At 44.7% G+C, this 26,010-nt stretch overlaps 1 protein-coding gene across 1 annotated transcript; it reads left to right on the top strand.

Annotated features, from left to right (window-relative positions):
* The first annotated feature begins 3,496 nt into the window (after positions 1-3,496).
* dnajc24 (DnaJ (Hsp40) homolog, subfamily C, member 24) lies at positions 3,497-17,658 on the top strand. Its single transcript, XM_080474599.1, has 6 exons — positions 3,497-3,591; positions 3,869-4,009; positions 6,461-6,561; positions 14,364-14,499; positions 14,749-14,817; positions 17,246-17,658. Exons 3-6 carry the CDS (start codon positions 6,463-6,465, stop codon positions 17,452-17,454), a joined length of 513 nt encoding a protein of 170 aa, XP_080330725.1. The 5' UTR covers positions 3,497-3,591; positions 3,869-4,009; positions 6,461-6,462; the 3' UTR covers positions 17,455-17,658.
* The last annotated feature ends 8,352 nt before the right edge of the window (positions 17,659-26,010 follow it).

Genomic DNA, 26,010 nt, shown 5'->3' with positions numbered 1-26,010 from the left:
ATGGAAAAGTCATATATAGGATCTTTAGACAGACCGGAGACCGAGGAACCCAGGTTGATGTGGTTAATGTGGTTAATGTGTGTAACGCTCCGGCTCACTGTAAATGAGTGTATCAGTCAGACTTTAATCATGTTTAGCATTTAGGATTGCTGGTGAGCCCCAAAGCTAGGGTTGCCAACTCCCTGGGCGATCAATAAGGGACTCCTCACTGGCAGGACCGGACGACCCGACTGCCTTCCCTCTTCCTGGTCAGGGGCATTTTTTTTTTTAGCTCTTTTTTCTATGTGTGAAACTACTTTCTAACTATTTGACTTGAACCTTAATTTAAGTAGATGCACATTATCTGTGATATGTGTGATTTGTGATATTTTATTTTCATTGCAGAATTAACAGAATAAAATCAGTATCTTTCTTAAATAGAAACCTGTCTTGCTTCAAAAAAAAATACATCTTTGTTTAACAGCACTCTGCCTGGCTTCACTTACACCTGAATACAAATAAAGGGCTTATCTTTAACAGATCTGGCTCAGTGATCTTCTCCATGTCGTTGAAGGAGATCTTCCCACCGCTTTCAGGGTTCTGCCGCACACACATTGCATCCACCGCTTCAAAACACAAAGACACACCCCTACATGCATCCAACACTCCACAGGGTGGGGGGGAGGGTGGGAGATGGGGCTCCCCCCAGAACCTCCTGCTGTGGTCTCACCCGGGTCCGGGATGAGTACGGCTGGAATTCGGGGGGCGTGTTTGCTTACGCATTGCGCTCACGGGGGGGCTGGGGTGCGGTGCTCCCTCCCCATTCGCGATTGGATTATTGGAGAATGGGATCTCGCAGTGGCCTGGTGGGGGCCCGGCTGGCGGCCTGGGGGGCAGAAGGCTTCAACCTCCCCCCAAGTGTGTGTGTGTGTGTGTGGGCGGGTCTATCAAGATCAGTGTGTGTGTGTGTGTGTGTGTGGGGGGGGGGGGGGGGGGGGGGGATCATGGGGCGGGAGTGTGGGTGGTGGGATACGAGGCTCCTGGGGGTGGAGAGTCCTCCTACCGGGCCCGGCCAAGCCTTCGCTCTTCCTGGTCTAGATAGAGCTGCTCAGGCTGGTTTAATCTAATAACAGTTGGAAAGTATTTGGATCAGTGTGATAACTGTAAATAATATATGTTATTTACATATAAATAAATCTAAATCGCCTCTCTTCTCTCTCTCTCTGAGCGTTCCCCCCCGGTCGTGTCCAGCAGCCATGCCAACTTGTAATAAAGCAGCAACAGTAGGAGACTCCAGGTCTCTTCCTGTTCAAGAACAAAAACTGTTCTGACTCCAGAAGGTTCTAGATCACATCATATTGTTTGCCCAAGCTGCTGAACAGGACAAGGGGAAAAGAAAAAAGAAAAAAGAAAGAAGGAGATCTTCCCAGAGAGGGGTGACTGAAAAAGTGTGCCGGCACGGAGTGCAGTGCTTTCTGAGTCTCCAAGGTGTTTTCTTCTTCTCATTCCTCCTTGTATTTTTGCAGCCATTTTTGTTCTTTTCTCAGAGAAACATTGCTCGCTCGCTGAAGGTGTACGATCCCAGTCACTCACCGAGTCACTGGTTGCATCTGGTTAGCAAACAACCGAAGCTCGACCATATATGCTGTCAGCTCATTGGTCACAGAGATCCTTGCGGGAATACAGGACAAACCCTTTTCAGCTCAATACAGAACGTGTACTTTTATTTGTAAATACGGGATGGTTCCATTTTTCAAGAGACGGTTGGCAACCCTACCCAAAACTCTATAGCATGTAGCCCATTCGTTACGCCCTCGATAGACCTCGTTCCGAGACCGGCCTATGCATGCGCTCGCGACGGACGTCTTGTTTATCTGGAAGCAACCAGCGCATCCCCCAGAAAGAGCGAGTCAAACGCCTCTAGTGGTCGCGTAGGTCATGGCAATCAAAGTTCACCTGGCGGACGCATCAAGTCATTGCGCTCCTCCTCTGCGTGCCGCCACACGCCCCTAGTGGTCGCCACGTTCACCACACTGACCCGTCAACGTCTGCCTCCACCTGGTGGACGTTCGGGGTCATTACGCCCATCACCCTCATCACTCCAGACCATACACACACACACACACACACACACACACACACACACACACACACACCCACACACACACACACACACACACACACACACACACACACACTCTTTGTACATAGTGTTGCTGTTTAATAGATTAGAACTCTGTGTCAGATGTCATTTGCTACTTGAATGTGTTGATTTATGAGATGATTTCAGAATTATTTATGAATTAATACATTTTGTTAATAAACGCCTGTTAGCTGAATTGATCGATTCTTGGTGATTATTGTGTATTTATTGTTGACAATTCACTGGTTTGTAACGGTCTGTGCTCGGATCTCACACCTTCCCTTTTATTTAAGATTGTTATATTTTATGCAGAAATATTAACTAACTTAAATAAACATTTTACAAACGAGACTATTTTGGTATTAGCTATTTCCAGTTTATCTGGTGGTTCCCCCTTTTTATTATTAATACATAAATAACAAATTTATGCAAATTAATAATTTTTCATTAATAAATTATTTTTGATAATTTATTAACTTTTAAGTAATTACTCGATTACTTTAGGAGTTGTTAATGAGTAAATGACCATTTACTTCCATTAATAATTTCAATTTTTCCTAAATTACTTCCAGTGATTTATTACTTTCAGTAATCTATTACTTACAGTAATTTAATGATAATAACCAACCTTAAATCCTAACACCAGTGATGAAGTTCCTGGTGTTGTACGAAGTATCTTTCTCCTCCCCTTGATATTTTAGCTGATGATAGTTTACAGCCTTGTTTACTTTTGTTATTCTTATTAATATTAAAGAAATAAAGAATTATTATTGCAACAACACGTCATCAGTAGGATAAAACTAATGTGTCTCATGACGGTCTAACCCCAGCTCACATACCTTATTAGTGGGTGAACAATCCGACAATCTGCACACTGTTTTATTGATCCACAAGGGAGCAGCACCTGTAATTTCATTATATTACCCATATAATGACAAATAAAGTCTTATCTTATGTCAATGGAAGCAGCTTCCATGCAAGGTGCTTAATATACACAACAGCCACCACAATTGTTTATGAAAAGTGTTTTCATATTATACCCTTCGCTTTACAGATGTTCTTCATCAGACCAACAGAAGCATTTTAACCCTACTGGTTAATGCTCATTTTGTCAATAAACTGCAGAAATTGTTAAAAACTTTTTTAATCCTACCCCTTTTTAAATATTCAATAACTATATTTTATAATAATCCTGCATGCTGATTGTGTTGGCTGTGGTAGTATTAGTGACTTCTGCTAGTTTTAATGGTGTGAAGACCTTTTTCTTCTTTCTTTAATGGGAGTGAACCCACTGGAGGAGCAGCGGAGACCCATCCAAGATGGCAGCCACGCCTTGACGTCTCGTCCACACCGGAACCTCCCTCTGCTGGCGGAACTCTTGAAGACGGACTCATTTTGTTGAGACTCAAAACACTGTTGTTGGGTCGCGTCTCAGCTGCCGGCGTAGCTTGTATTCTTCTCACAAAAAGGTACGTTCCGAATTCATAATACACATCACGCCACTATCGGAACAAAATCCCCGAAAAAGTCACTTGAACGGACTGTCGACATTCAGGTCGAACATATAACACGTTGCAGGAGGTTCATGCTCAGTGTTACTCTGGTGCTTTCTCTCCACATGTGGCTTCATTCACTCTTCGTTTACTCTCGTGTAGCAGCAAACTGCTCCAATAGATATCATTCAATTTATAATGGTGGGGTTTTTAATTTTCATTTATGTCTGATTGACTTGCTCTGTCTATCTAGATCAGGGTGATCCAACCCTGGTCCTCAAGAGCCCCTGTCCTGCAGGGTTGAGCTCTCTCCCAGTTGCAGCACTCCTGATTGTGATGAAGGGCTCGTTATTGGGCTTCTTCACAACCTTGGTGATGACATCATCAGATTAAGGTATGCTAAAGCAATCATACTGGACAAATAGAACTATGAAATAATGTTCTTTCACTACATGTCGTGCTGTATTCTTTCCAATATAATGATGTAGAGGGAAAACTATGAGCCAATATCATTAAAAATGAAAGCAGATTTACACTTCTGGAACCTGGTCCCCTTCCTGAGCCTCGGTGACAGGATAGGATAGGTGCAGTCAGGAAGAATGTGTTGCCATGCCTACTTTACCTTTTTAGGAACCTGCCCATAGAGGTGAGTGCAAAAGAACCCAGGGAGTGGGACAAATGGATCTCTAGATTTATTTGGCAGGGAAGTAAACCAAGGATTAAATATGTCAAAGTTCAGCTGGCCAAGGAAAGGGGAGGGTTGGACCCTAAACAGAAAGACCTCCCACAGCCCTTGCTGATTTGCTTTGTATTGCTTGTCTTTTCCAGACGGCTTGACTCGTCCAGTAAATGCAATGACACAAAGCAGCTGGAAAAGACAAAGCAGGAGAAGCATTGATAAAATGGAATAAGCAAAGACCAGATAGAAAAAGAATATGAGGACCTATGTATTTTTTTTGTATTATTGATTCTCTTTCTATTTCCACATTTATTTCCTTTTAATTTTGGCTCTCCTGTGATTCCATAGTACTCAGCCCTCTCGACTGCCAACAATAATAACAACACTCTACACATTAAAGGTAAATGAGAAAGGGAATCAGGGATTGAGATTTCTGAGGAGGCCTTGGACAAAATACACTCACCAGCCACTTTATTAGGTACACCTTGCTAGTACCGGGTTGGACCCCTTTTGCCTTCAGAACTGCCTTAATCCTTGGTGGCCTAGATTCAACAAGGTACTGGAGACGTTCCTCAGAGACGTTGGTCCACATTGACATGATAGCGTCACACAGTTGCTGCAGGTTTGTCGGCTGTACATCCAGGATGTGAATCTCCCGTTCCACCACGTCCCAAAGGTTCTGCATCAACAAGGCATTTGGCCCACAGAACTGCCGCTCACTGGATATTTTCTCTTTTCCGGACCATTCTCTGTAAACCAGAGATGGTTGTGGGTGAAAATCCCAGTAGATCAGCAGAAATACTCAGACCAGCCCGTCTGGCACCAACAACCAAGCCACGTTCAAAGTCACTTAAATCCCCTTTCTTCTCCATCCTGATGCTGGTTTGAGCTGCAGCAGCTCGTCTGGACCATGTCTACATGCCTGAAGGCATTGAGGTGCTGCCACGTGATTGGCTGATTAGACATTTGCATTAATGAGCAGTTGGACAGGTGGACCTAATAAAGTGGCCAGTGAGTGTATGGTCCTTCCAGTGGACAACATCTAGTCCCATAGCGTGAGGACGCATTGCTGGAAGAACAGTGTCAGATAATTTAAGACACCATATCAGGAGAAATACAAAAAGTGTAAAGATGTCATGCTGGAGACAATGTGGTTCAACTATCATATTTTTGGGGAATCTCCCAAGTTAAAAGCCCTGTGGAAGAGGATCCAGTCTTCATTAAGCACAGTCTTTAACACTCAAATACCCTTAAGTTGTGAGGTCCTATACTTTGGTCTGGTTCCTTTTTTGACACGCAGGAGAGAGATGAAGTTGCTGCAAATACTCTTGGTGGCAAGTAAGAAATTAATTACCAGAAGATGGTTAACCGCTACACAACCCATACAAGGTGACTGGATTGGAATCATTCTGGATAGATTTAGGATGGAAAATCTGACCTTTCAATTAAGAACCCAAAAGGATGCATTTGACCAGATCTGAAGCCACTGCAGAGTTCATATAGAGCCACCTCAAGGGCAGACTTTATTTGATACCACTGGTCTAAACATACTGAAACTTACTCCTTTATATTGTGACTGTTTATTATGGTTTATTTCTGAGACGACAGCAGCGGCACCCCACCCCCACGTTTTCCTTTCTTTCCTTTTTCTTCTATTCCTTATTTCTTCTGCATATAGCTCCACTCAAATTGTTCTTTCATTCATCAAGCTGTATTAGAATTCTCCTTAAGTGAGCTTGTGAGCCCTTTGGACTCAAAAATCACAAAACTGGACGGTCACATGTATTTGTTTATGCAAATAATGTCATGTAGATGTTTTAGTCCATTCCAGTTAAAAGATACAATTACAAAAAAAAAAAGATGTAGAATAAAACAGAAGCCATACAGAGATTCACCTGGACAGGTGAGGACAGGTTTCACCTGGACAGGTGAGGACAGGATACACCTGGACAGGTGAGGACAGGATACACCTGGACAGGTCAGCAGTCCACCACAGGTCAACACTCTACTGATACTAGTTCAACAAACTAAAAGTCCCTACCTGTCTTCTCTGGTCTTTCATTTGTGTGATGTCAGTGCGAGCTTGAGGTCTCAGTCAGTTCTTATCGCCGTCTGGTACCGCTGTTGGTATTGCTGACGTCAGACGTTGCGATGCTGTTCTTGCAGGCATGTGTGAACCAGCGGAGGACCTGTACGCTGTGCTGGGAGCCAGCCCCTCCGACTCCCTGCAGCAGCTCCGACACAGGTACCAGCAGCTGGCCCGACAGGTAATCACCCTGTGTGTGTGTGTGTGTGTGTGTGTGTGTGTGTGTGTGTGTGTGTGTGTGTGTGTGTGTGTGTGTGTGTGTGTGTGTGTGTGTGTGTGTGTGTGTGAGTGAAACAAGCTTTCATTTTTAATCTATATTAGTTGCGTTTCATTTCGTGGATCAGACAGAATCAAGAAGGATATTTGCTGTGAACATATTTACTAAACATCTGTAAGAGTTCACATTAACACAAAACGCTCCTCTTTTTCAAAACAAACATTCATCCATGTCAGTGGCCCGTTTCTTCTCCTCCAGTCCAGAGGAGACGCGACGACTCAAGGCCGTCTGCTCCTGCAGCTCAGACCGGACCAAGATGGCGGCTCGGCCACAAAAACAAAAGGAACAAAACAAACATACAGACACAAATAACGAGGCAAATGGGTCAGTGTACAGACAAACTAAGCCCTCAGGGTCCTAGTATTGGTGAGACGAGGCAAAATAAAATTGAAAGCACAGAACAAGAGCCAGAGGAAACACATTCCTGTATGGAGGGAGGCGGGGAGCTCACTCCACAATTATTATTATTATTATTATTATTATTTCTTTTTCGTGACACCTTAGTTTCACATTTCCATCTCGCCAAGCTCTCAGAGAATCAGTGATCATCATAGGTGTTTTATTTATTTTTTTATTTGAATGTTTTAGTAGTAGTAATAGTTTATTCGATCAACCAAAAGCAAATGCAGCCACAGAAAATGCAAAAATCTAAAGAAAGGGAAAACAAACAGTGGAAAACCGAAGGGTTTAGGCTGATGTTGAACTTATAGTGCCTGATCCTGTACATAATAAACATAAAGCTTCTGCAGTCGGTGTGACAGAAACCAAAACAACAACAAAACTTGCATTTTCAAAAACTGTCCTCTGAGGGACACTGTTGTTTTTAATCTTGTCCATTTTGTGCTCAAGACTCTCCAAGGGTGATGAGCTTTAATCGCCTTTTAAATATTTTCAGGGTATCCGATTTTTTTAAGTCCAGGTTGTTCCAACGGTTAACCCCTCTTATGGAAATACATCAACTTCTTTTATTTGTTCTTGCCATATTTTGGCATTTTATTTTGATAGAAAACCCAGAACCCCTGAGCCCAAATCGACTCTCCCTATGTTTGAATAGTTTCTGGATATGAGGTGGAAGGTTGTGATGATGATACATAAGAGCTAGTGTATTAAGGTTGACAATGTTGTGTATTTTTAGTATCTTAGATATGACAAACAGGATTTGTTAGAGCATAATAATCAGTTTGATTAATGATTCTAATGGCCTTTTTCTGCAGTAAAAAAACAGGTTCAATGTTTGATTTATAATTATTTCCCCATAATTCCACCCCATAGTTCACATCGGGAAGAATGAGGGAGTTATGTATTAAATTGAGTGAATTTTTATTTATTAATGATCTAATTTTGCACATAACGACGATATTTTTAGCAAATTTTCTCTTCAGAATATTTCTCTGTGGCTTCCAGCTGAGCTTTTCATCAAAGTGACTCCTAAGAATTTAATTACCTGCTCTTGTTGAATTTGTTCATTATTAATTTCAATATGGGTTTGACTGTTAGGATCCCTGTTTCCTATTATGAGTATCTTTGTCAAGTTCATTGAAAGTTTGTTATTTTCAAACCAGTTATTTGATACTGTGAGCTTTTTCTCTTCAGTGTCTATGAACATAAGCAGGTATTTTAGACAATAGAGACGGGTATCATCTGCATAGGATATTCAATTAACTTTTTCCATAATATTGCATACATCCTTTACATACATAATAAATCATTTGGGCCCCAATATAGAGCCTTGTGGAACTCCATGTGTGATAGTCTCTTTATTGGAGTCAACATTATTAATGTGCACATGCGGGTTCCTATTGCTGCGGTAGCTGTGCCCCCGACCCCGTCTCTCTGAAGCTTTTTAACAGTGCTGTGTGGTCTATTGTGTCAACAGCCTTGCTTAAGTCAATGAAGACACCCACCGTCTAGCCTCTGTTCCTCAGCAGGAGCCTCGGCTGCCTTCAGGCTGACTCTGTTTGATCGGAAGCTGCTCTGATTCTCACTCAGCAGCAAAACAAGTATCAAGCCGGGTTACAAATAGTTTTTCTAAAATCTTTGAAAATTGTGGGAGAAGGGAAAAGGGTCTCTAATTAGAGACAATATGTCTGTTACCACTTTTGTAAATAGGGATTACTTTTGCCGTTTTCATTTTAGATGGAAAAATACCAGTGAGAAGTGATTGGTTACAAATATATGTAAAGGGTAGTACTATGTGGTTAATGATTTCCGTTACCATCATCATATCTATATTACAGCAGTCTGCTGATCTTTTCTTCTCAAAATGATTTACAATACCTATCATTTCATTTTCTCCACACCAGTTAGAAAAAGAGAGTTGGAATTCTGGTTGATAATATTGGTAGTTACAGAATCTGCATCCTTTGATTGTACAAATTCATTTACCAGTGTCAGTCCTACATTTACAAAGTAATCATTAAAAGTATTTCCTCAGTGTTTGTTAATTCATGATTATTTTTAATGAAATGATTTGGAAATTCATTTGCTTTCTTTCCATTTCTAATCATACCATTTAGTATTTTCCATGTTCCTTGGATATCATTTTTATGGTGTTCCAATAATTTGTTATAATCATTTTTTTTACTTGCTCTTATTAAACTTATTAAGTTGCATCGTCTTGGTCAAAGCCAGTTAGTCCCACGGTGAAATGAAGTGTCCAGCATCACTTAAACTGCTGGAGGTCTGCTGGTTCCCTAACCAGCTGGACTGAGACTCCTTCAGGAGTGGAACCGTTGAGCTGGATGAAAACTTTGCTGTTCCTCGTCCACGTCGACTTCATTCCCCCGTTTCCCTCAGTATGCGGGCTTCTCATGCGATCATGGCAGTTTTCTGGGTGAGAGGCTCGTTCAGGTACACAGCAGATCCTTTCAGCTGCTTTCCTTGTCGCAGGAGATCTGGTTTGAACTTTCGGTTGGTTAAGCGCAGGATGATGGCAGACCTCCACTGGTCTTTCCTTGGCAGAGTGTGACACGCTGCGATGTTGTTCGTGTCCTGATGCACCCGGATGTCCTTTTCCAAGAAAATGCACCACTTGAGCTTCCAGGGACTGCAGGTCGGCGTCCCCGCTGATGTTTCTCTCTTCCACTTTAGCGTAGGAGCGAGGTTTGATGTTCAGTCCACTGACGATCATGTCTTCCATACCTGTGTACTGCTCCAAGTTTTCAATCTGCTTTCCGAGTCCATTTATGGTTTTGTCCTTTTCAGTGATGGTCGCTTTTAGTTGTTTCACCTCTTGGAAGAGTTGGTGAGTTTAGCCAGCTGCTGGGTTGACCTTCTCCAGCTCCCCAGACATGCTGTTCAGAGACTTCCGGAGTTCCTCCATGTCCTTTTCCATCTGCGGAGCCTCCTTGGGTGGCATCGCATCGTTTTCAGGTTTTGTCTCGGACTTGTCACTTGTCCGATTATCAGAAAACTTTACTTTATACCGATCGCAAAGTTTGCGGCTTCGCAGTGCGCCGCCATCTTAGACGTCATGTCAGATTTTTCAGTCCACAATTAATCGAGCAGGGAGGATCAGTCATCATTCCTTATTTTTTATTCTTGTTGGGAGTCAAGAAGAATATTTGCAAGTTTAAATTTAAGTCCAAAAGTGATTCCATGAGGTGGAGCTCTTCTGTATTTCCTTTAAGTCTGTTCAGCATAGATTCATAGAATTCTGTCTCAATCATTCTATTTTTTCATTCTTTCATGTTAAGAGCTCCAGTTGTTTCCCAATGTCTCAACATATTTCTGGAAGCAGTAATCAGTCCAACCACAACAGAAAGTTCACCGTTCCATGGATTTGGGATCTCTCTGCCAGCAGAACCAGTTCAGGAGCCGGAGCAGCTGCTCAGAACCTTCAGCACTTCAACCAGAACGTTCTCACTCCTGTTTATTCTTTGTAGGAAAGTTACCTCCGTCTTACACTTCAACAAAAACTGTCCATCAGCTTCATCCCATGAAGCCTTGATGGAGTTCAGTAATATCGGTGCATAATCTGATGTTGGGTGAACTTTCCTTTTGCTTCATTTATAGACTTTCCACAACCTGCCAGAATATTCAGCCGTTCACTTTGTTCAAAGTTTGTATTCAGGTGTGTCGGCCTTATCAGCTTCAAACTGGATCAATCACCAAACAATTAGTTAATTTATAAAAACGTGAAGCAGTTTGGTATTCTAGTGTCATATCTATATAATCCAAAACATGGTTCTGTGTTTTCAGTTTATTTTACAGAAACAATGGGGGGGGGGGGGGCAACATACAATACCTTGTTAGTGCTACATATATTATTTACAGTTATCACACTGATCCAAATACTTTCCAACTGTTATTAGATTAAACCAGCCTGAGCAGCTCTATCTAGACAGTAAGATGATTTCCTAGATTAACCAGCCTGAGCAGCTCTATCTAGACAGTAACATGATTTTCTAGATTAACCAGCCTGAGCAGCTCTATCTAGACAGTAACATGATTTTCTAGATTAACCAGCCTGAGCAGCTCTATCTAGACAGTAACATGATTTTCTAGATTAACCAGCCTGAGCAGCTCTATCTAGACAGCAACATGATTTTCTAGATTAACCAGCCTGAGCAGCTCTATCTAGACAGTAACATGATTTTCTAGATTAACCAGCCTGAGCAGCTCTATCTAGACAGGAACATGATTTTCTAGATTAAACCAGCCTGAGCAGCTCTATCTGGACAGTAACATGATTTTCTAGATTAAACCAGCCTGAGCAGCTCTATCTAGACAATAAGATGAAGCAGGAACATGAATTAACAAAGAAGCAACAACAAAAGAAAAACATGATTTTGAAAGTTGAACAAACGATGGTAGAAAACAAGAAACTTCAGTAACACATCTCATGAGGAGTGTGTGTGTGTGTGTGTGTGTGTGTGTGTGTGTGTGTGTGTGTGTGTGTGTGTGTGTGTGTGTGTGTGTGTGTGTGTGTGTGTGTGTGTGTGTGTGTGTGTGTGTGTGTGTGTGTGTGCGTGTACACTGTTGTGTGGGGAACTGTAGCGACACCCCCCAGAAAGCACCAGATAGAGAATGCAGAGAGGAATCCCCCCCCAGGCAAGAGGAGCCCACAGGAGAAGGATAAAGGAGCCCCCCCCACCCCATCCTGTGGAGTGTTGGATGTATGTAAGGGTGTGTCTTTGTGTTTTGAAGAAGTGGATGCAATGTGTGTGTCTAAGGTACGGTTTAAAATTGGGGGGTAGCGGGGCCCGGGCGTTCTACCGCTGCCAAGCGGCAGAACCCTGAAAGCAGCTTACCCCCTCAAGACCCTGCGTGACTCGGTCTGCTTAAAATTGTGGGTGGTGCAAAGGTGGGGGAGGACCCAGACCGCAGTTAAGTAACCTGGACCCCCCACCCTAGGCACCGCCTCACTGTCCTTATTGTAGAGTGAAGCAAGGTAAGGTAGGGGGGTTGTGAGGGAGGGAGGGAGGTCCCCCCCGTCACTAGGACCTTGGCCCAGCTGGATGCAGCCGGCCTAAAACCCGGGGAACAACACCCACCCCAACAAGGCGCCGCAAGAGGACTGAGGCAGGAAGCCCCCACCCTACCTAACGGCTGGACAGTAGAGTGGAAGACCCACAGGGGCCAGTACGAGTCCCCCCCTCCATATTTTAGGCCTTGGAGGTCAGTCTCAGTCGGCTGTCCATCCAGAACCAGGAGTTCCACCGTCCCTCGCCCGGGACCGGGAGCAAGGCAGACCCGGAGCGTGGCAGCATGGGCCAGCCCGCCCCACCGGGGGAAGAGGTCAGAGGGAGGACCCACCCCCGGCGCTGCAGTGGGCACCCCCACCAGGGAGGGGAAGGTACCCCGCCCCCAGGACCCCGACGCCCCACACCCCACACCCGGCCAAACGGCCCAGCCGGGGCCCGACGCCCAGCACCCCCGCCCCACCCCAGCAGTTTTTAAATAACTTTATATTCAGATTACTTTGGGATTTACAGTTCATGAGCCTTTTTTGTGACGTTTAGGGAAACCAGGAGCAGCAGGACTCTTTTATTCTCTTTTAATTTCTGTGAGATCTCCTGATAAGCAAAGTGCAGGTGAGACTGGAATAGGGGGGCCCAGGTAGAACCATAAACCTTCACTGATCTTTAGACAGAATGTTTAAACTGGTGTACACAGCCATAGTGTGTGTAGGTAGTATCAGGAGATCACAGTGTGTAGATAGTATCAGGGAGATCACAGTGTGTAGATAGTATCAGGGAGATCACAGTGTGTAGATAGTATCAGGAGATCACAGTGTGTAGATAGTATCAGGGAGATCACAGTGTGTAGATAGTATCAGGAGATCACAGTGTGTAGATAGTATCAGGAGATCACAGTGTGTAGATAGTATCAGGAGATCACAGTGTGTAGATAGTATCAGGGCGATCACAGTGTGTAGATAGTATCAGGGAGATCACCTGTGCAGTTTGAACATATGTTAGTGGGTAGTCTGTGAAGGACTTTGTATTGTAAAATACTCTGTGAAGGACTTTGTATTGTAAAGTACTCTGTGAAGGACCTTGTATTGTTTGAGCTGTATATTGGTGTTTTTGCTAATTTTGAATGTATTAGTACAGAGTTGTGAGCAAAACGCTGGGTCTCTGTTGATGTTGAGATCTTCTTCCCATTTGGAGGTTGATGATCGCACCTCACCCAGTACTCACCGCACCTCACCCAGTATGCACCGCGCCTCACCCAGTATGCACCGCGCCTCACCCAGTATGCACCGCGCGTCACCCAGTACTCACCGCACCTCACCCAGTACGCACCGCGCCTCACCCAGTACGCACCGCACCTCACCCAGTACGCACCGCGCGTCACCCAGTACGCACCACACCTCACCCAGTACGCACCGCACCTCACCCAGTACGCAACGCGCGTCACCCAGTACGCACCGCGCGTCACCCAGTACGCACCGCGCGTCACCCAGTACGCACCGCGCGTCACCCAGTACGCACCCCGCGGTGCACCCAGTACGCACCGCGCTGCACCCAGTACGCACCGCGCCTCACCCAGTACGCACCGCGGTGCACCCAGTACGCACCGCGGTGCACCCAGTACGCACCGCGGTGCACCCAGTACGCACCGCGGTGCACCCAATACGCACCGCGGTGCATTTCACAAAGACAATGAATGGGAAGCAGGAAATGAATAGATCCTGTAAACATGTCGCTTCATTCAGAAGTCTTTATTGAGCTCCATCTGACTCTATCCATGGTTGTGCTGAATCTTATGAGGTACAGTGAAAAGTGAGACCACAGTGAGTCAAAATGTGACTGGAACTGCAAACTATAAATAAGGACTCAGAATTTGTCGAGTCTTCGAATGTAGTGACACCAAAACTATTTTTCTATTGTGCCTTAGGCTTGAGAGAACCTGAAAATATGCTGAATACACCAATTCATTTTAAAAAGGATAAAATCTGAGAACATCAATGCGGCTGTTCTTTATTTTTAATGATTTAAAGTGTTTAAATGTTACATTGCATGAAGACTTGAGTTGCATCAGCCCAGAGCCACGTTCGTCCTGATTCTACGGAGGTGCAGGACTTTACTTTGCAGTGAGAAATGAGACCGCGGTGAGGATGAGTGTGAGAGAAATACCACCAGAAACTGTTTGGACTCAGACCAACAAGCAAACAGGAAGACTGAGTATCGTGAAAAGCAGGTGGAGCTGTGATCATGTAAAGATGAGAGAATCCTGTTTTCCTGTGTGTGTTGTGGCAGAACCACCCAGACCGCCTGGTGGGCCAGAGCCCCTCAGAGGCCGCGGCCGCTCTGCAGACGTTCCTGCAGGTGGACGCAGCCTGGAGGATCCTCAGTGACGGCGCCAGCAGGAGGCGCTATGACCTGCAGAGGAGAGGTGAGAGCACTGCTTCCTGCTCATCCCAACATTCACCACAACACCAGCTGCAGGCAGCGTGGTCACAGTGATCACCTTCTACCCAGAGTAGTTATCCGTCAGCCTCCGGCATGAAATATGTGTTGAAAGAATTCCTATTTGTCTGGAGCTCATTTTGACTCGGTGTTACACCGTAATCGTTTCTGATTGAATAAAAGACTCGTTCGTCCCTGAAGCTTCATTCGGTGCCAATGTTGTTCTTCTCTCCAGCACAGGAACTCAAACAGGATTGGCCTGAGGACTCCACGCTGCGTCTGGAGGACTTGACCTGGGACCCGGGTAACCAGTTCTGTCTGCTCAGTTCTGTCAGTCCAGTGGGCAGAAGATCGGGGGGCTTCTGGAAACCGAGTTATGTGAAAACTCAGAGTATGTTTACCCTGAAATGAGGGGAAACTCTTGAGTTATCCGTTCCAGAAAGGGAAATGAGTAAAACTCAGTCTGTCACCATGGTAACAGACTCTAAACTAAACCTGCTGGCTGGCAGGTTTTGTAAAGGAAACCCTGAGTTTCTACTGGCTCCTCCCACTTGAAGCAGCTACCACAAATATTCCAGCCCAGATCATTTCAAAAACATTTTTTTGCCCTGTCTTAATTCCTGTGAGGGAAAATCCTTCCCTAATTGACCCGTGCCTCAAATCAGAACACATTTTATCCACAGCATTAAGGGTTTTTGCAAGGTAGTAGTTTTCTTTATAATAATGCTAAAGCAACAGTGTGTAGAGTGGTTCGAAAAGTCTCCCTCACACTGAAACAACTGTTTGGGAGGGGTGATAATATGAAATCTAGAAATATATATGTGTGTGTGTAGTAATTGTAGTATTTCATTGAGTGTTCATGTCCACATCGTCACATTTTCAACTACATCTTGTTGGGGGTTTAAATTACTTCTTGCAGTGATGAATACAGAATGAATATTTCTTTTATCTAATAGCCTACATCAATTCAAATTCTAAAATCAAAATGAGGTGCAATCAGAGCACATATGCATATAAATCTTTCCATTGTGAAAGATGCTTTAATATTTCATGTCTAGCTGCTCCAAGTCGCCGTCCTGTTGGATTGCTCAATGAAATTCAGATTTTACACTTATTTATCGTTTCTTCCTGTCTGCTGCCATCTTAAGTTCAATGTTAAATCAATGTGTTCAAACTAATGCGTTGACTCTGGCAGCAGTTCTGTCCCAGTCCGTCTCTGTCCTCCGCTGCTGCAGCGCTGGAACTTTACTGCGAAATAACTCGATTGTCTGTTGCCATAGCGACTGGTGGTATGGGGTCTTCTTTGATGAAGCTTTTTGTTCTGGTTGTTCAGGCCCTTAACTCAAAGTTCACATACTCAGAGTTGATTAAACTAATTTAGATCAGCTGTTTTGGAACCACAATTTCGGGGTATGTCCGAAAAGTCCCTCCTGTCTCCTTCTTTATCACTCCTCCTTCACCCTGGAAGGGTTTAGTGTGGCGGCCATGATAAGGACTGTCTGAATTCTCAATAAGCAAAGGAAAGGAGGCTTGTTGCTTCCTTTAGAACCTCCTTTATCCTAGGAACCACTGATGCTTCCTTTAGAACCTCCTTTAGCCTAGGAACCACTGATGCTTCCTTTAGATCCTCCTTTAGCATAGGAACCACTGATGCTTCCTTTAGAACCTCCTTTAGCTTAGGAACCACTGATGCTTCCTTTAGAACCTCCTTTAGCCTAGGAACCACTGATGCTTCCTTTAGATCCTCCTTTAGCCTAGGAACCACTGATGCTTCCTTTAGAACCTCCTTTAGCTTAGGAACCACTGATGCTTCCTTTAGAACCTCCTTTAGCCTAGGAACCACTGATGCTTCCTTTAGATCCTCCTTTAGCCTAGGAACCACTGATGCTTCCTTTAGAACCTCCTTTAGCTTAGGAACCACTGATGCTTCCTTTAGAACCTCCTTTAGCCTAGGAACCACTGATGCTTCCTTTAGAACCTCCTTTAGCCTAGGAACCACTGATGCTTCCTTTAGAACCTCCTTTAGCCTAGGAACCACTGATGCTTCCTTTACCAAAGGAGACCAGCTCATGTTCCCCCACAATTCCTTGCGGCGACAACATTTAAAGGAACCCGCTCATCGGAGCGTTCAGGGAAACTCAGGATGACTGAAAAAGGAGCAGATCATGTAAGTTACCAAAGCAATAATCTGCCTAGAACAACTTGAAATCATCTAGAACCCAGATTAACTTTTTGAAGTTCATTTTCAGAAACTTGTAGTTCTTTCCCCATCATGGCCGCCGTCGCATTATTATGACGTCACTAAGTGAAAGTCTGACTGCCTCACCACAGCTATCACCTTTACTAACTCCTTTAGGAAGCCTCCTAACACCTTTACTAACTCCTTTAGGAAGCCTCCTAACACCTTTCCTTAACTCCTTTAGGAAGCCTCCTATCACCTTTCCTTAACCCCGTGATGTCATCCAGGGTTTAGGGTAAAGTCCATAGATAAGGAGATAGGAGGGTCCATTCGGACGTACCCACAGTTTAATCTCAGAGTAAGTCGACTCAGATTTCTTGAGAGACCACCACCACCACCACCACACCACCACCACACCACACCACCACCACCACCACCACACCACCACCACCACCACCACGATCCCCGACAGCAAATAGCCACTTCATCCCTCTTGTACTCTGACATGTCTGATGTCTGTTCATTGTTTCACTGATTGTGTGTGTGGTTTCAGGTGAATGCCTGTACACACACTGCTGTCGCTGTGGAGGAGTGTTCAGAGTGTCTCAGGAGGAGGTGGAGGAGGAGGTGGAGGAGGAGGAGCAGCAGCTACCAGAGGAACGGCAGAGAGGAGGAGTGGTGGTCTGCTGTGACTCGTGTTCCCTCAGTGTTTACGTCACTTGGCTCTCACACTCCCGTCACTTCAGAGATTCTCCGGCCTGAAGACCCTGGAGCAAGGCACAGGAAGAGACAATGAGGGTGGGGGGTTCTATTCTCTCTCTCATGGCAATGGAACATTGTTTTTCCCTCCAAAAATAAAGTGTTGAATGTTTAGTGTAAATTGTGTATTTATGTGGCTTCATTTAAACATCTCCGAGGATTTCTCCTTCAGATTCCTCAACAAATTAAAAACCTTTTTCAGATTTGATGCATTTATTCACTGGTATCCTCACTCCACCCTGTGGTTCTCAAACAGTGGAGCGTTGGCCCTCTGGGGGAATGCGAGGGGAGTGTTGACCCTGTGGGGGAGTGTGGGGCCTCTTGGGGAGTCTAGGACCTCTGGGAGACTATGGAGGGCAGTGTTGACCCTCTGGGGGACTGTGGAGGGGAGTGTGCACCCTCTGGGGGAGTGTGGAGGGGAGTGTGGACCCTCTGGGGGAGTGTGGAGGGGAGTGTGGACCCTCTGGGGGAGTGTGGGGCCTCTTGGGGAGTCTAGGACCTCTGGGGGAGTGTGAAGGGGAGTGTTGACCCTCTGGGGGACTGTGGAGGGGAGTGTGGGGCCTCTTGAGGAGTCTAGGACCTCTGGGGGAGTGTGAAGGTGAGTGTGGACCGTCTGAGGGAGTGTTCGCCCTCTGCGGGAGTGTAGGCCATCAGGGGGACTGTGGAGGGGAGTGTGCACCCTCTGGGGGAGTGAAGACCATCAGGGGGACTGTGGAGGGGAGTGTGCACCCTCTGGGCAATGTTGACCCTCTGGGGGAGTGTAGGCCCTCTGGGGGAGCTTCAGAGAGGCGCAGCAGGGGACATGTAAAGGATTGATTTTCCCAGCAGAACTGAATTTTCTGATTGAACTGATGAATGACTGAACTCCAGCAGGGCTGCCAAACACTTTTTAGTTCTGGGGACACAGACGGTGCAATTCGATCTTGAAGGGCGGAGGGTCCAAGATGGAGGAGTGAGTAAGCAGACTTTTGAAGGCTCCATAAAAACAGACTTTTTTAAGCCCCCGTCTTCACTGACGAACAATTTACCCTGTTTTTTGTAGTTAAAGATCAAGTGATCGTTGATGTTCTATTTGATACCTCTTGGGCCCGCAGTCTGAGCCATAATGACTGATCATACCTACGACTGCTCTCATGGAAACATGAAGATGTCGACATGGAGGATACTGAGTTGGAAGAATTGACACCGAAAGGGAAGGAACTAAACCAGAATCACACTCCAGTTAAAATCCCCCGTCCCAAAAGACAGAGGAAGAAGACCGAAGTCCGTCCGTTGATAATGTGAGTGAAGACATTCTAGACGCTGTGCAAATCTTAACAAAACATGAGGAACAAACAAAAAGGACATTGATGCTCTGCAGATAAAAATGTCTGAACTCCAAAATGAAAATCGGACGCTAAAGGAAGCCATCGCTGAACAAGCGCGATACAAAAGGAGGTGGAACCTCCGGCGAAACACTCTGCCTGAAAAAGAAGGGGAACACATCAGAGACACTGTCATCGGGATTATAACAGGAGTGACCAGTGTCAGTGGAGCGGCTCCGTGAGACGGTGGACATTGTACATCGCCTGGGAAAAAACGGTCCTGCAGCCACATCTAATGACATGCCAAGAAGGCGCAGAAAGTCAATTATATTTTTCTTCAGGAAACTCATTCAACAGTTGCTGATGTGCTTTTTGGAAACAACAGTGGGGGGACAATGTCCTTTTTTCTCATGGAACTTCCCGTTCAGATGGTGTGAGGAGGTTATTTCCTGGGAATGTTGTGCACCATAAGAGTGACACAGAGGGTCGTTGGCTATTGTTGGTGGCTGATATCTATGATGCATTTATATGATGCTCTGTGTGTATGAATACAGAGATCACATGAGGGAACGTAAAAGATCCTACTCTTCAGATAAGATCAATATAGGAGGGGATTCTAATGCTGCACCAGATTATTGGTTGGACAGATACCGGCCCAAGGCCCAATGTCATCAATATGATGGATTAATAACAGATTTAATGAGTGAAATGAACGTGATTGATTATTGGAGGAGGGAAGTTAAACAATACACTCGGTATAATGCTGCAGGTCTTCATCAAAGATCTAGGTTGGACTATTGACTTTATTAATGTGACATCTCTGCCTCACCTTTAACTGACCATTGTGTAACAACATTATCCTTGGTACCTTCAAACAATAATCCCAGCATAAATTCGATTTGGAAATTTAATAATACCCTGTTGGATAGCACTGTATTGTGTAAGGAAGTTAAACAGCTGATTTTAGAGGTTGAAGCCTTGGAAATGTCTTCTGTTAATAAATGGGAGTGCTTCAAATATAAAGTAAAAGAACTTGGGATTAAAACCAGGAAAATATCATTAAAAGAAACGAAAAAAATAATGTAATAATGTTCTATCAAGAGAAGACTCAATAGAATTAAATAAGATTCAATGTGAATTAGACCAATTATTCATTGAAAAACCAAAGGAGCCTTTGTTCATTCAAGAGCTCGATGGATTGAAGCTGGAGAGAGAAATCCATCCTATTCTTCGGCCTCCAGAGACATAGACAGAAAATAAATAAACTAAATATCATTGGGCACAATACAGAAGAGCAAAGTCTGATTATCAAACATATTATATAGTTTTATAGCAATTTGTATAAATCTAACAACTCTGAAGAAAGATGTTTTTCATTAATAAATGACATTAAGGACAGTGAAATAACAAACTGAGTTTAAACAAATGATGGAAGAGCTCGACGGTGCCATACCTAAAATGTCTTCAGGTAAATCCCTGGACTGGACGGACTCACCATTGATTTTTAGAAGCTCTTTTGGACATTAGAGAGTTGTTGTATAAAACACTTCAAGACTGTATTTCTACTGGGACTTTATCACCCACAATGAAACTCGGTATAATCACATTAACTCTGAAGCCAAATAAAGATCTTCTTCTGTTAGACAGCTGGAGACGTATTACTTTACTCTGTCATGATTACAAAATACTGGCTCATGTCTTTGCTGACCGTTTAAACGCAGGACTGAAAGGTTTGGTTGATAAATGCCAGTCAGCCTTTATCAAAGGTCGCAATATTCAGAATCATATCAGACTCATACCTGATTACCACAAATTTGTTGATTCTGAGAGTTTAATTTAGTTTCTTGATTTTTATAAAGCCTTCGACACTGTTGAACACTCCTTTTTACTACAGACGCTTTGGTTTCTAGGTTTTGGTAAAAACTTTTGCAAAGTAATAAATATGTTCTACAGCAGGGGTGTCAAACTCAGATCCTCGTGGGCCACAGCCCTGCACGTTTTCAATGTCTCCCTCCCCTGAATGTCCTGATGGTTCATCACCACATTCAGCACAAAGCCAGATAACGAGCTGCTCATTGCAATCAGCTGTGTTGAAGCTGGGAGACATGCAAAACGTGCAGGGCTGCGGCCCTCGAGGCCTGGAGTTCGACACGTGTGTTCTACAATGACCTTTATAGCTCCATTTCACCCCCAGAGTCCAAGTCTGTTCCAGGATAAGGCAAGGGTGTCCTATCCCCCCCAAATCATTCATATTAACAACTCAATTACTTACTCTATTAATAGAAAGTACTAAGGACATGCAAGGTATAAACATTTTTGAAAGAGAATTTAAAGTTAGTCAATTTGCTGATGATACAGCATTTAAACAAAAAAGGGCCTTGAACTTGTCTCACTATTCTGCAGGGCGTCTGGGCTCCGGCTTGACATTAACACGTGTGAGATACTTCCTATACATTCCTGCAATCATGAATCAACTACGTCAATACAAGTTAGAAATGAAGTCAAATATTTAGGTAGAATAATAAGAACTAAAGATGTGTCCAGACTTGAAGAACCCAATATTCTAAATCACACAACAGAATCTCAGCTTGTGAGGGATTTAACTATTTTTAGAAGGATTCTTTCCCAAAGGTTAAGGAGACTCACTTTAAAATAATAGACTTTCTTAAAAAGAGATTCAAATTTGAAGTTTATTTGTGCTCATTTGCAATTCCAGTAAGGAAACTTTAGAACTTTAGTTTGTTCACTGTTTAATTACTAAAGACTTTCGGTTGGATATTAAAAACTGTTTTTCACTGGAACTAACAGATTTACCTGCTCTCAGGGAAACTCACTTTTAGTTTTTTATGGAGGATTTAAACCTGGAGGGAGTCTGGAGCTGTGGTGGGGGGGCTGGAGCTGTGGTGGTGGTGGGGGCTGGAGCTGTGGTGGTGGGGGTCTGGAGCCACACCGCTGCACTGCAGAAATTGTGGAGTGGAAAATGGCAAGAAGATTCTTCTTGTTTTAAGATGTACTTTTCTTTTGTAGACATCGACTAGATTTATAGTCTTTTTCTTTTCCTCAAAAGCTTTGATTTGGAATGAAACGATGACTGATTCATGATTGAAGGTGACTTGAACGCCCCCCAGCATGTTCCTTACACATGCTCACTGTTTATTTCTGACAGGGTTTTCTTCTACAAGAGTTGTTTGTTTTATCCATAAATAAAGGTTTAAAACAAACAAACAAACAAACAAAACAAGAAATGTGATCTTGAGTGGGACGGACTGGTGAACCAGTACCATCAGAACCTTTAAGTTTAAACTTGATCTTTGAGGCGCAGAGCTCACATCAGGTCTATAGTTCAACACAACCAAACAGAGGATGGAAAATGACTCCAGTCTCAACATAAATGATGTTTGATGAAAGCTTGAATATTGGATCAAAATCCATGTGTTCTTCAAACTGTTAGGAGTTCTTGGTGGTCTGGCCGGACTGGAGCCGGTTTTGGCCCATGAGCTTTATGTTTGACTCTCCTGACTCCTGATCCACTTCATAATCCCTTCTGGTCTGTGAAGCTCTGAATGGTCTGGGCCGAAATACATCTCAGATTTAGCGGTTTTGTCTTTATTCGCCGTCAAAGTTTTGAACAGTGAATCCGCCTCCTCGCCCAGTTTAAAGCTCCTCTGAGGGCGAATATCGTATCGCCTTCAAAATACTCTGAAATGATAGAGGAGACTCTGTTGCTCAATGATTCTGTTCAATTTTGACTAATCCAGAGTTTTTTTTTTAAATTAGTCAAAGTTCTGAACACCGAACCCCGCCGGCTCCTCCACGAGGCCTTGAGCTCAAATGTCTCCTCCCAAACCTGCTCACAGGTTGATGGAACTCCACCGATACATAGGTACAGGTCTTGTGCTTTGAATGACAGGATACTTTTATCTTTATTTTAAACGCTTCTCCTTTAACAATCATTTGTTCTAGCGATGTGCTTCGGCTGGGATCTGTCTCCCCGAGTCCCATAGCTAATGATAGGGACACACACACACACACACACACACACACGCACGCACGCACGCACGCCCCAGCCTAGGAGCTGCTGGAGCGCAACATAAAATGCCACCACTCCATTGGTCCAAACAGCCACAAACTACTTCTCAGTGCAATAGTGTTTATTTACAATGTGCTCTAGTGTACAACAAGCAAATGATGAGTTCTTAACTAATTAATCTAAGAGTGAGCTCTACGATCAAAACAAACTAAAAATCACCCTATGCTGTCAGGGGTTAAACTTACCTAAAAACAAAAGGAAAACAAACACAAAGTCTCTCCTTCCTATCTAACATAAACAAGAGAAAACGATTTAACCCAGAAATTAGCTCACTCCACTAACACACTCTGCAGGCTGCACTCTGGCTGTTTGGCAGAATGAAGATGGCTCCGCCCCTCTGATCCAAGCTCCGCCCCTCTGCGACGTCATCCTTCCTCCTTTTGAACCGAGGACTTCCTGAGTTTGGCCAATCCGGTCGTCGGGACGGCACAGCCCTATTTACATGTTTGATTGACCTGGAGAATGGCACAGGACACAGAAAACACACACACACATATACAACCACAGTCGTAACACACACACACACACACACACACACACACACACACACACACACACACACACACACGTGCATACACCTGCACACGCACACATGCAAGCACACACACACACACACACGCACACACACGTGCATTCACCTGCACACACACAAACACACACACACACAAACACACGCATGCACACACACCCACGCAAGCACACACACACACACACACACACGCACACACACACACACGCACACACACACGTGCATACACCTGCACACACACAAACACACACACACACACACACACACACACACACACACCTGTCACGTTAAGCTCGTTAAGGCTGTTTAATGACTGACGCGTCCACGGCGACGGGCGTGACGTGCAGAACGTAGATGTGGTTTTCGAGCGACACTGAAACGCCCAAAATACTTGGACTTTACTCGCTTATTAGGAGATTCAGGCTGCAGGTGATACATGATTGCCTCAGTACCACACTCTGGGTTCACTTCCATGTGCGTGACGTGACGTGACGTGACGTGACGTGACGTGACGATCCGATCCAAATATCCCCGCAGAGGGTCGGAGCCTAGCACACAGGGTGGATGACGAGTTTGACATCACGAGTTCTTAAGTTTCTCTTTCACATAACAGCAGAGAACAAACAGCTGGAAATGTTTGTCCTTCCCAGGTCACCCTAGTCCCCAAATGTCCCGTAGGGGGCGCCATGTTTCAGCAAGTGTTCTTGTCTTTTTTTCTGTTGTTGAAGTTGTTGAAGAAGTACGAGTCTCCATCACAACTCCGACCCCTGCTGCTTGATCCTCTCCTCTCCTCATGACACCCTGCACCCAAATACAACCACAACCACAACGCAGAGCGACACAGGTTCTGTGGAGAGGCGCTCCTAGAGCAGACATGCAGAACCTCTGGGTTACAGATTTATACAAGTTCGTTTTAATATTTCATTGTATTTTGCACCAGAATGTTCCATTAAAATTGTTTAAAAAACAGTTTAATTTGTGTCGTGTTCCATTTTTGGCTTTATTACATTTGAAATGTCTAGAATTATATATCACTGGTTGTTAACAGGTTTATCATGGCTATTGTCTCTTTTATTAAAAGTGCAAGTTTCATAAATGGAGCCGAACACAGACGATGGAGGGATTCTGGTGTGTGACCACTGCTGCCTTTGTTCTGTTTCTGTTCTTCTTCAGCTGAAGCCTTCGGCATCATTAGGAGCAGCAGTGACTCTGCCGGGGGGATTCTTCTCAGGTAATCCAGTCCAGCGGGATTTTAATCCCTGAGGAGGCTGCCTGTGTGTTGGGTGCAGGTCTGGACCTGCCTGATCCTCCTGCTCCTCCTCCTCTCCCTCCTCCTCCTCCTCCTCCTCCTCCTCCTCCTCCCCCTCCTCCTCCTCCTCCTCCCCCTCCTACTCCTCCTCATTCTCCTTCTCTCACTCCTACTTCTCCTCCTCCTCCTCCTCCCCCTCCTCCTCCTCCCCCTCTTACTCCTCCTTCTCCTCCTCCTTCTCCTCCTCTCCCACCTCCTCCTCCTCCTCCTCCTCCTCCTCCCCCTCCTACTCCTCCTCATTCTCCTTCTCTTACTCCTCCTTCTCCTCCTCTCCCGCCTCCTTCTCCTCCCCCTCGTCCCCCTCCTACTCCTCCTCATCCTCATCCTCGTCCTCGTCCTCTTCCTCCTCCCCCTCCTTCTCCTCCTCCTCCTCCTCCTCCTTCTCCCCCTCTTACTCCTCCTCCTCCCCCTCCTTCTCCTCCTCATACTCCTCCTCCTTCTCCTCCTCCTCCCCCTCCTTCTCCTCCTCCTCCTCCTTCTCCTCCTCCTCCTCCTCCTTCTCCCCCTCTTACTCCTCCTCCTCCCCCTCCTTCTCCTCCTCATACTCCTCCTCCTTCTCCTCCTCCTCCCCCTCCTTCTCCTCCTCCTCCTCCTTCTCCTCCTCCTCCTCCTTCTCCCCTCTTACTCCTCCTTCTCCTCCTCCTTCTCCTCCTCTTCCTCTCCCACCTCCTTCTCCTCCCCCTCCTACTCCTCCTTCTCCTTCTCCTCCTCCTCCTCCTCCTCCTCTTCCTCCCCCTCCTTCTCCTCCTCATACTCCTCCTCCTCCTCCCCCCTCCCCCTCCTCGCTCCTCCTCTTGTGTGTGCTGGTGATATATATGACTTAACAGTGATACACTTGATGATGTTGATAAAAAAGAACTTTCATCTTCTTCTTTCTTGCATTTCTTCATTTGAAATATGAGTAAATGTATTTGAGGAAGAACTGAAACAGCTTCGCTTCTTCGCTATTTAAATATCAAACAAGAGTAAAATGTGTTCCTAAAGATTTGTTGTCATTTTCTAAACAGGATGTAAAGTCTTTGTTTCACGTGGTTTTCTTTGGAATACCAGTTCGTCTGATGTGCTCTACACCCGTTTTTATAAACTGCTGGGTCGTCTGTTCATCGGGGGAAACTGAGTTTAGTCAGTGAGTTGGTTCTGATGCACTGGTGGACCCACAAGAAAACACGTATGGAGCTGGATCCAGGGCATCAGGTTTGTTCATTTGAAAAAGAAATGTGATTGAAAAAATACATTTTGAATCTGAATGTTCAAGGTTTGAGCTTCAATTTTGAAAAATTAAAAACTCTGTATTTAAAATTAAAATAAGTGTATGAAATGTTTTTTC

The sequence above is a fragment of the Lipophrys pholis genome, assembly GCF_963383615.2.
Source record: "Lipophrys pholis genome assembly, chromosome: 11".
Taxonomy (NCBI): Eukaryota; Metazoa; Chordata; class Actinopteri; order Blenniiformes; family Blenniidae; genus Lipophrys; species Lipophrys pholis.
The sequence above is the reverse complement of the archived record's forward strand: the minus strand, read 5'-3'. Positions and strand labels throughout refer to the sequence as shown.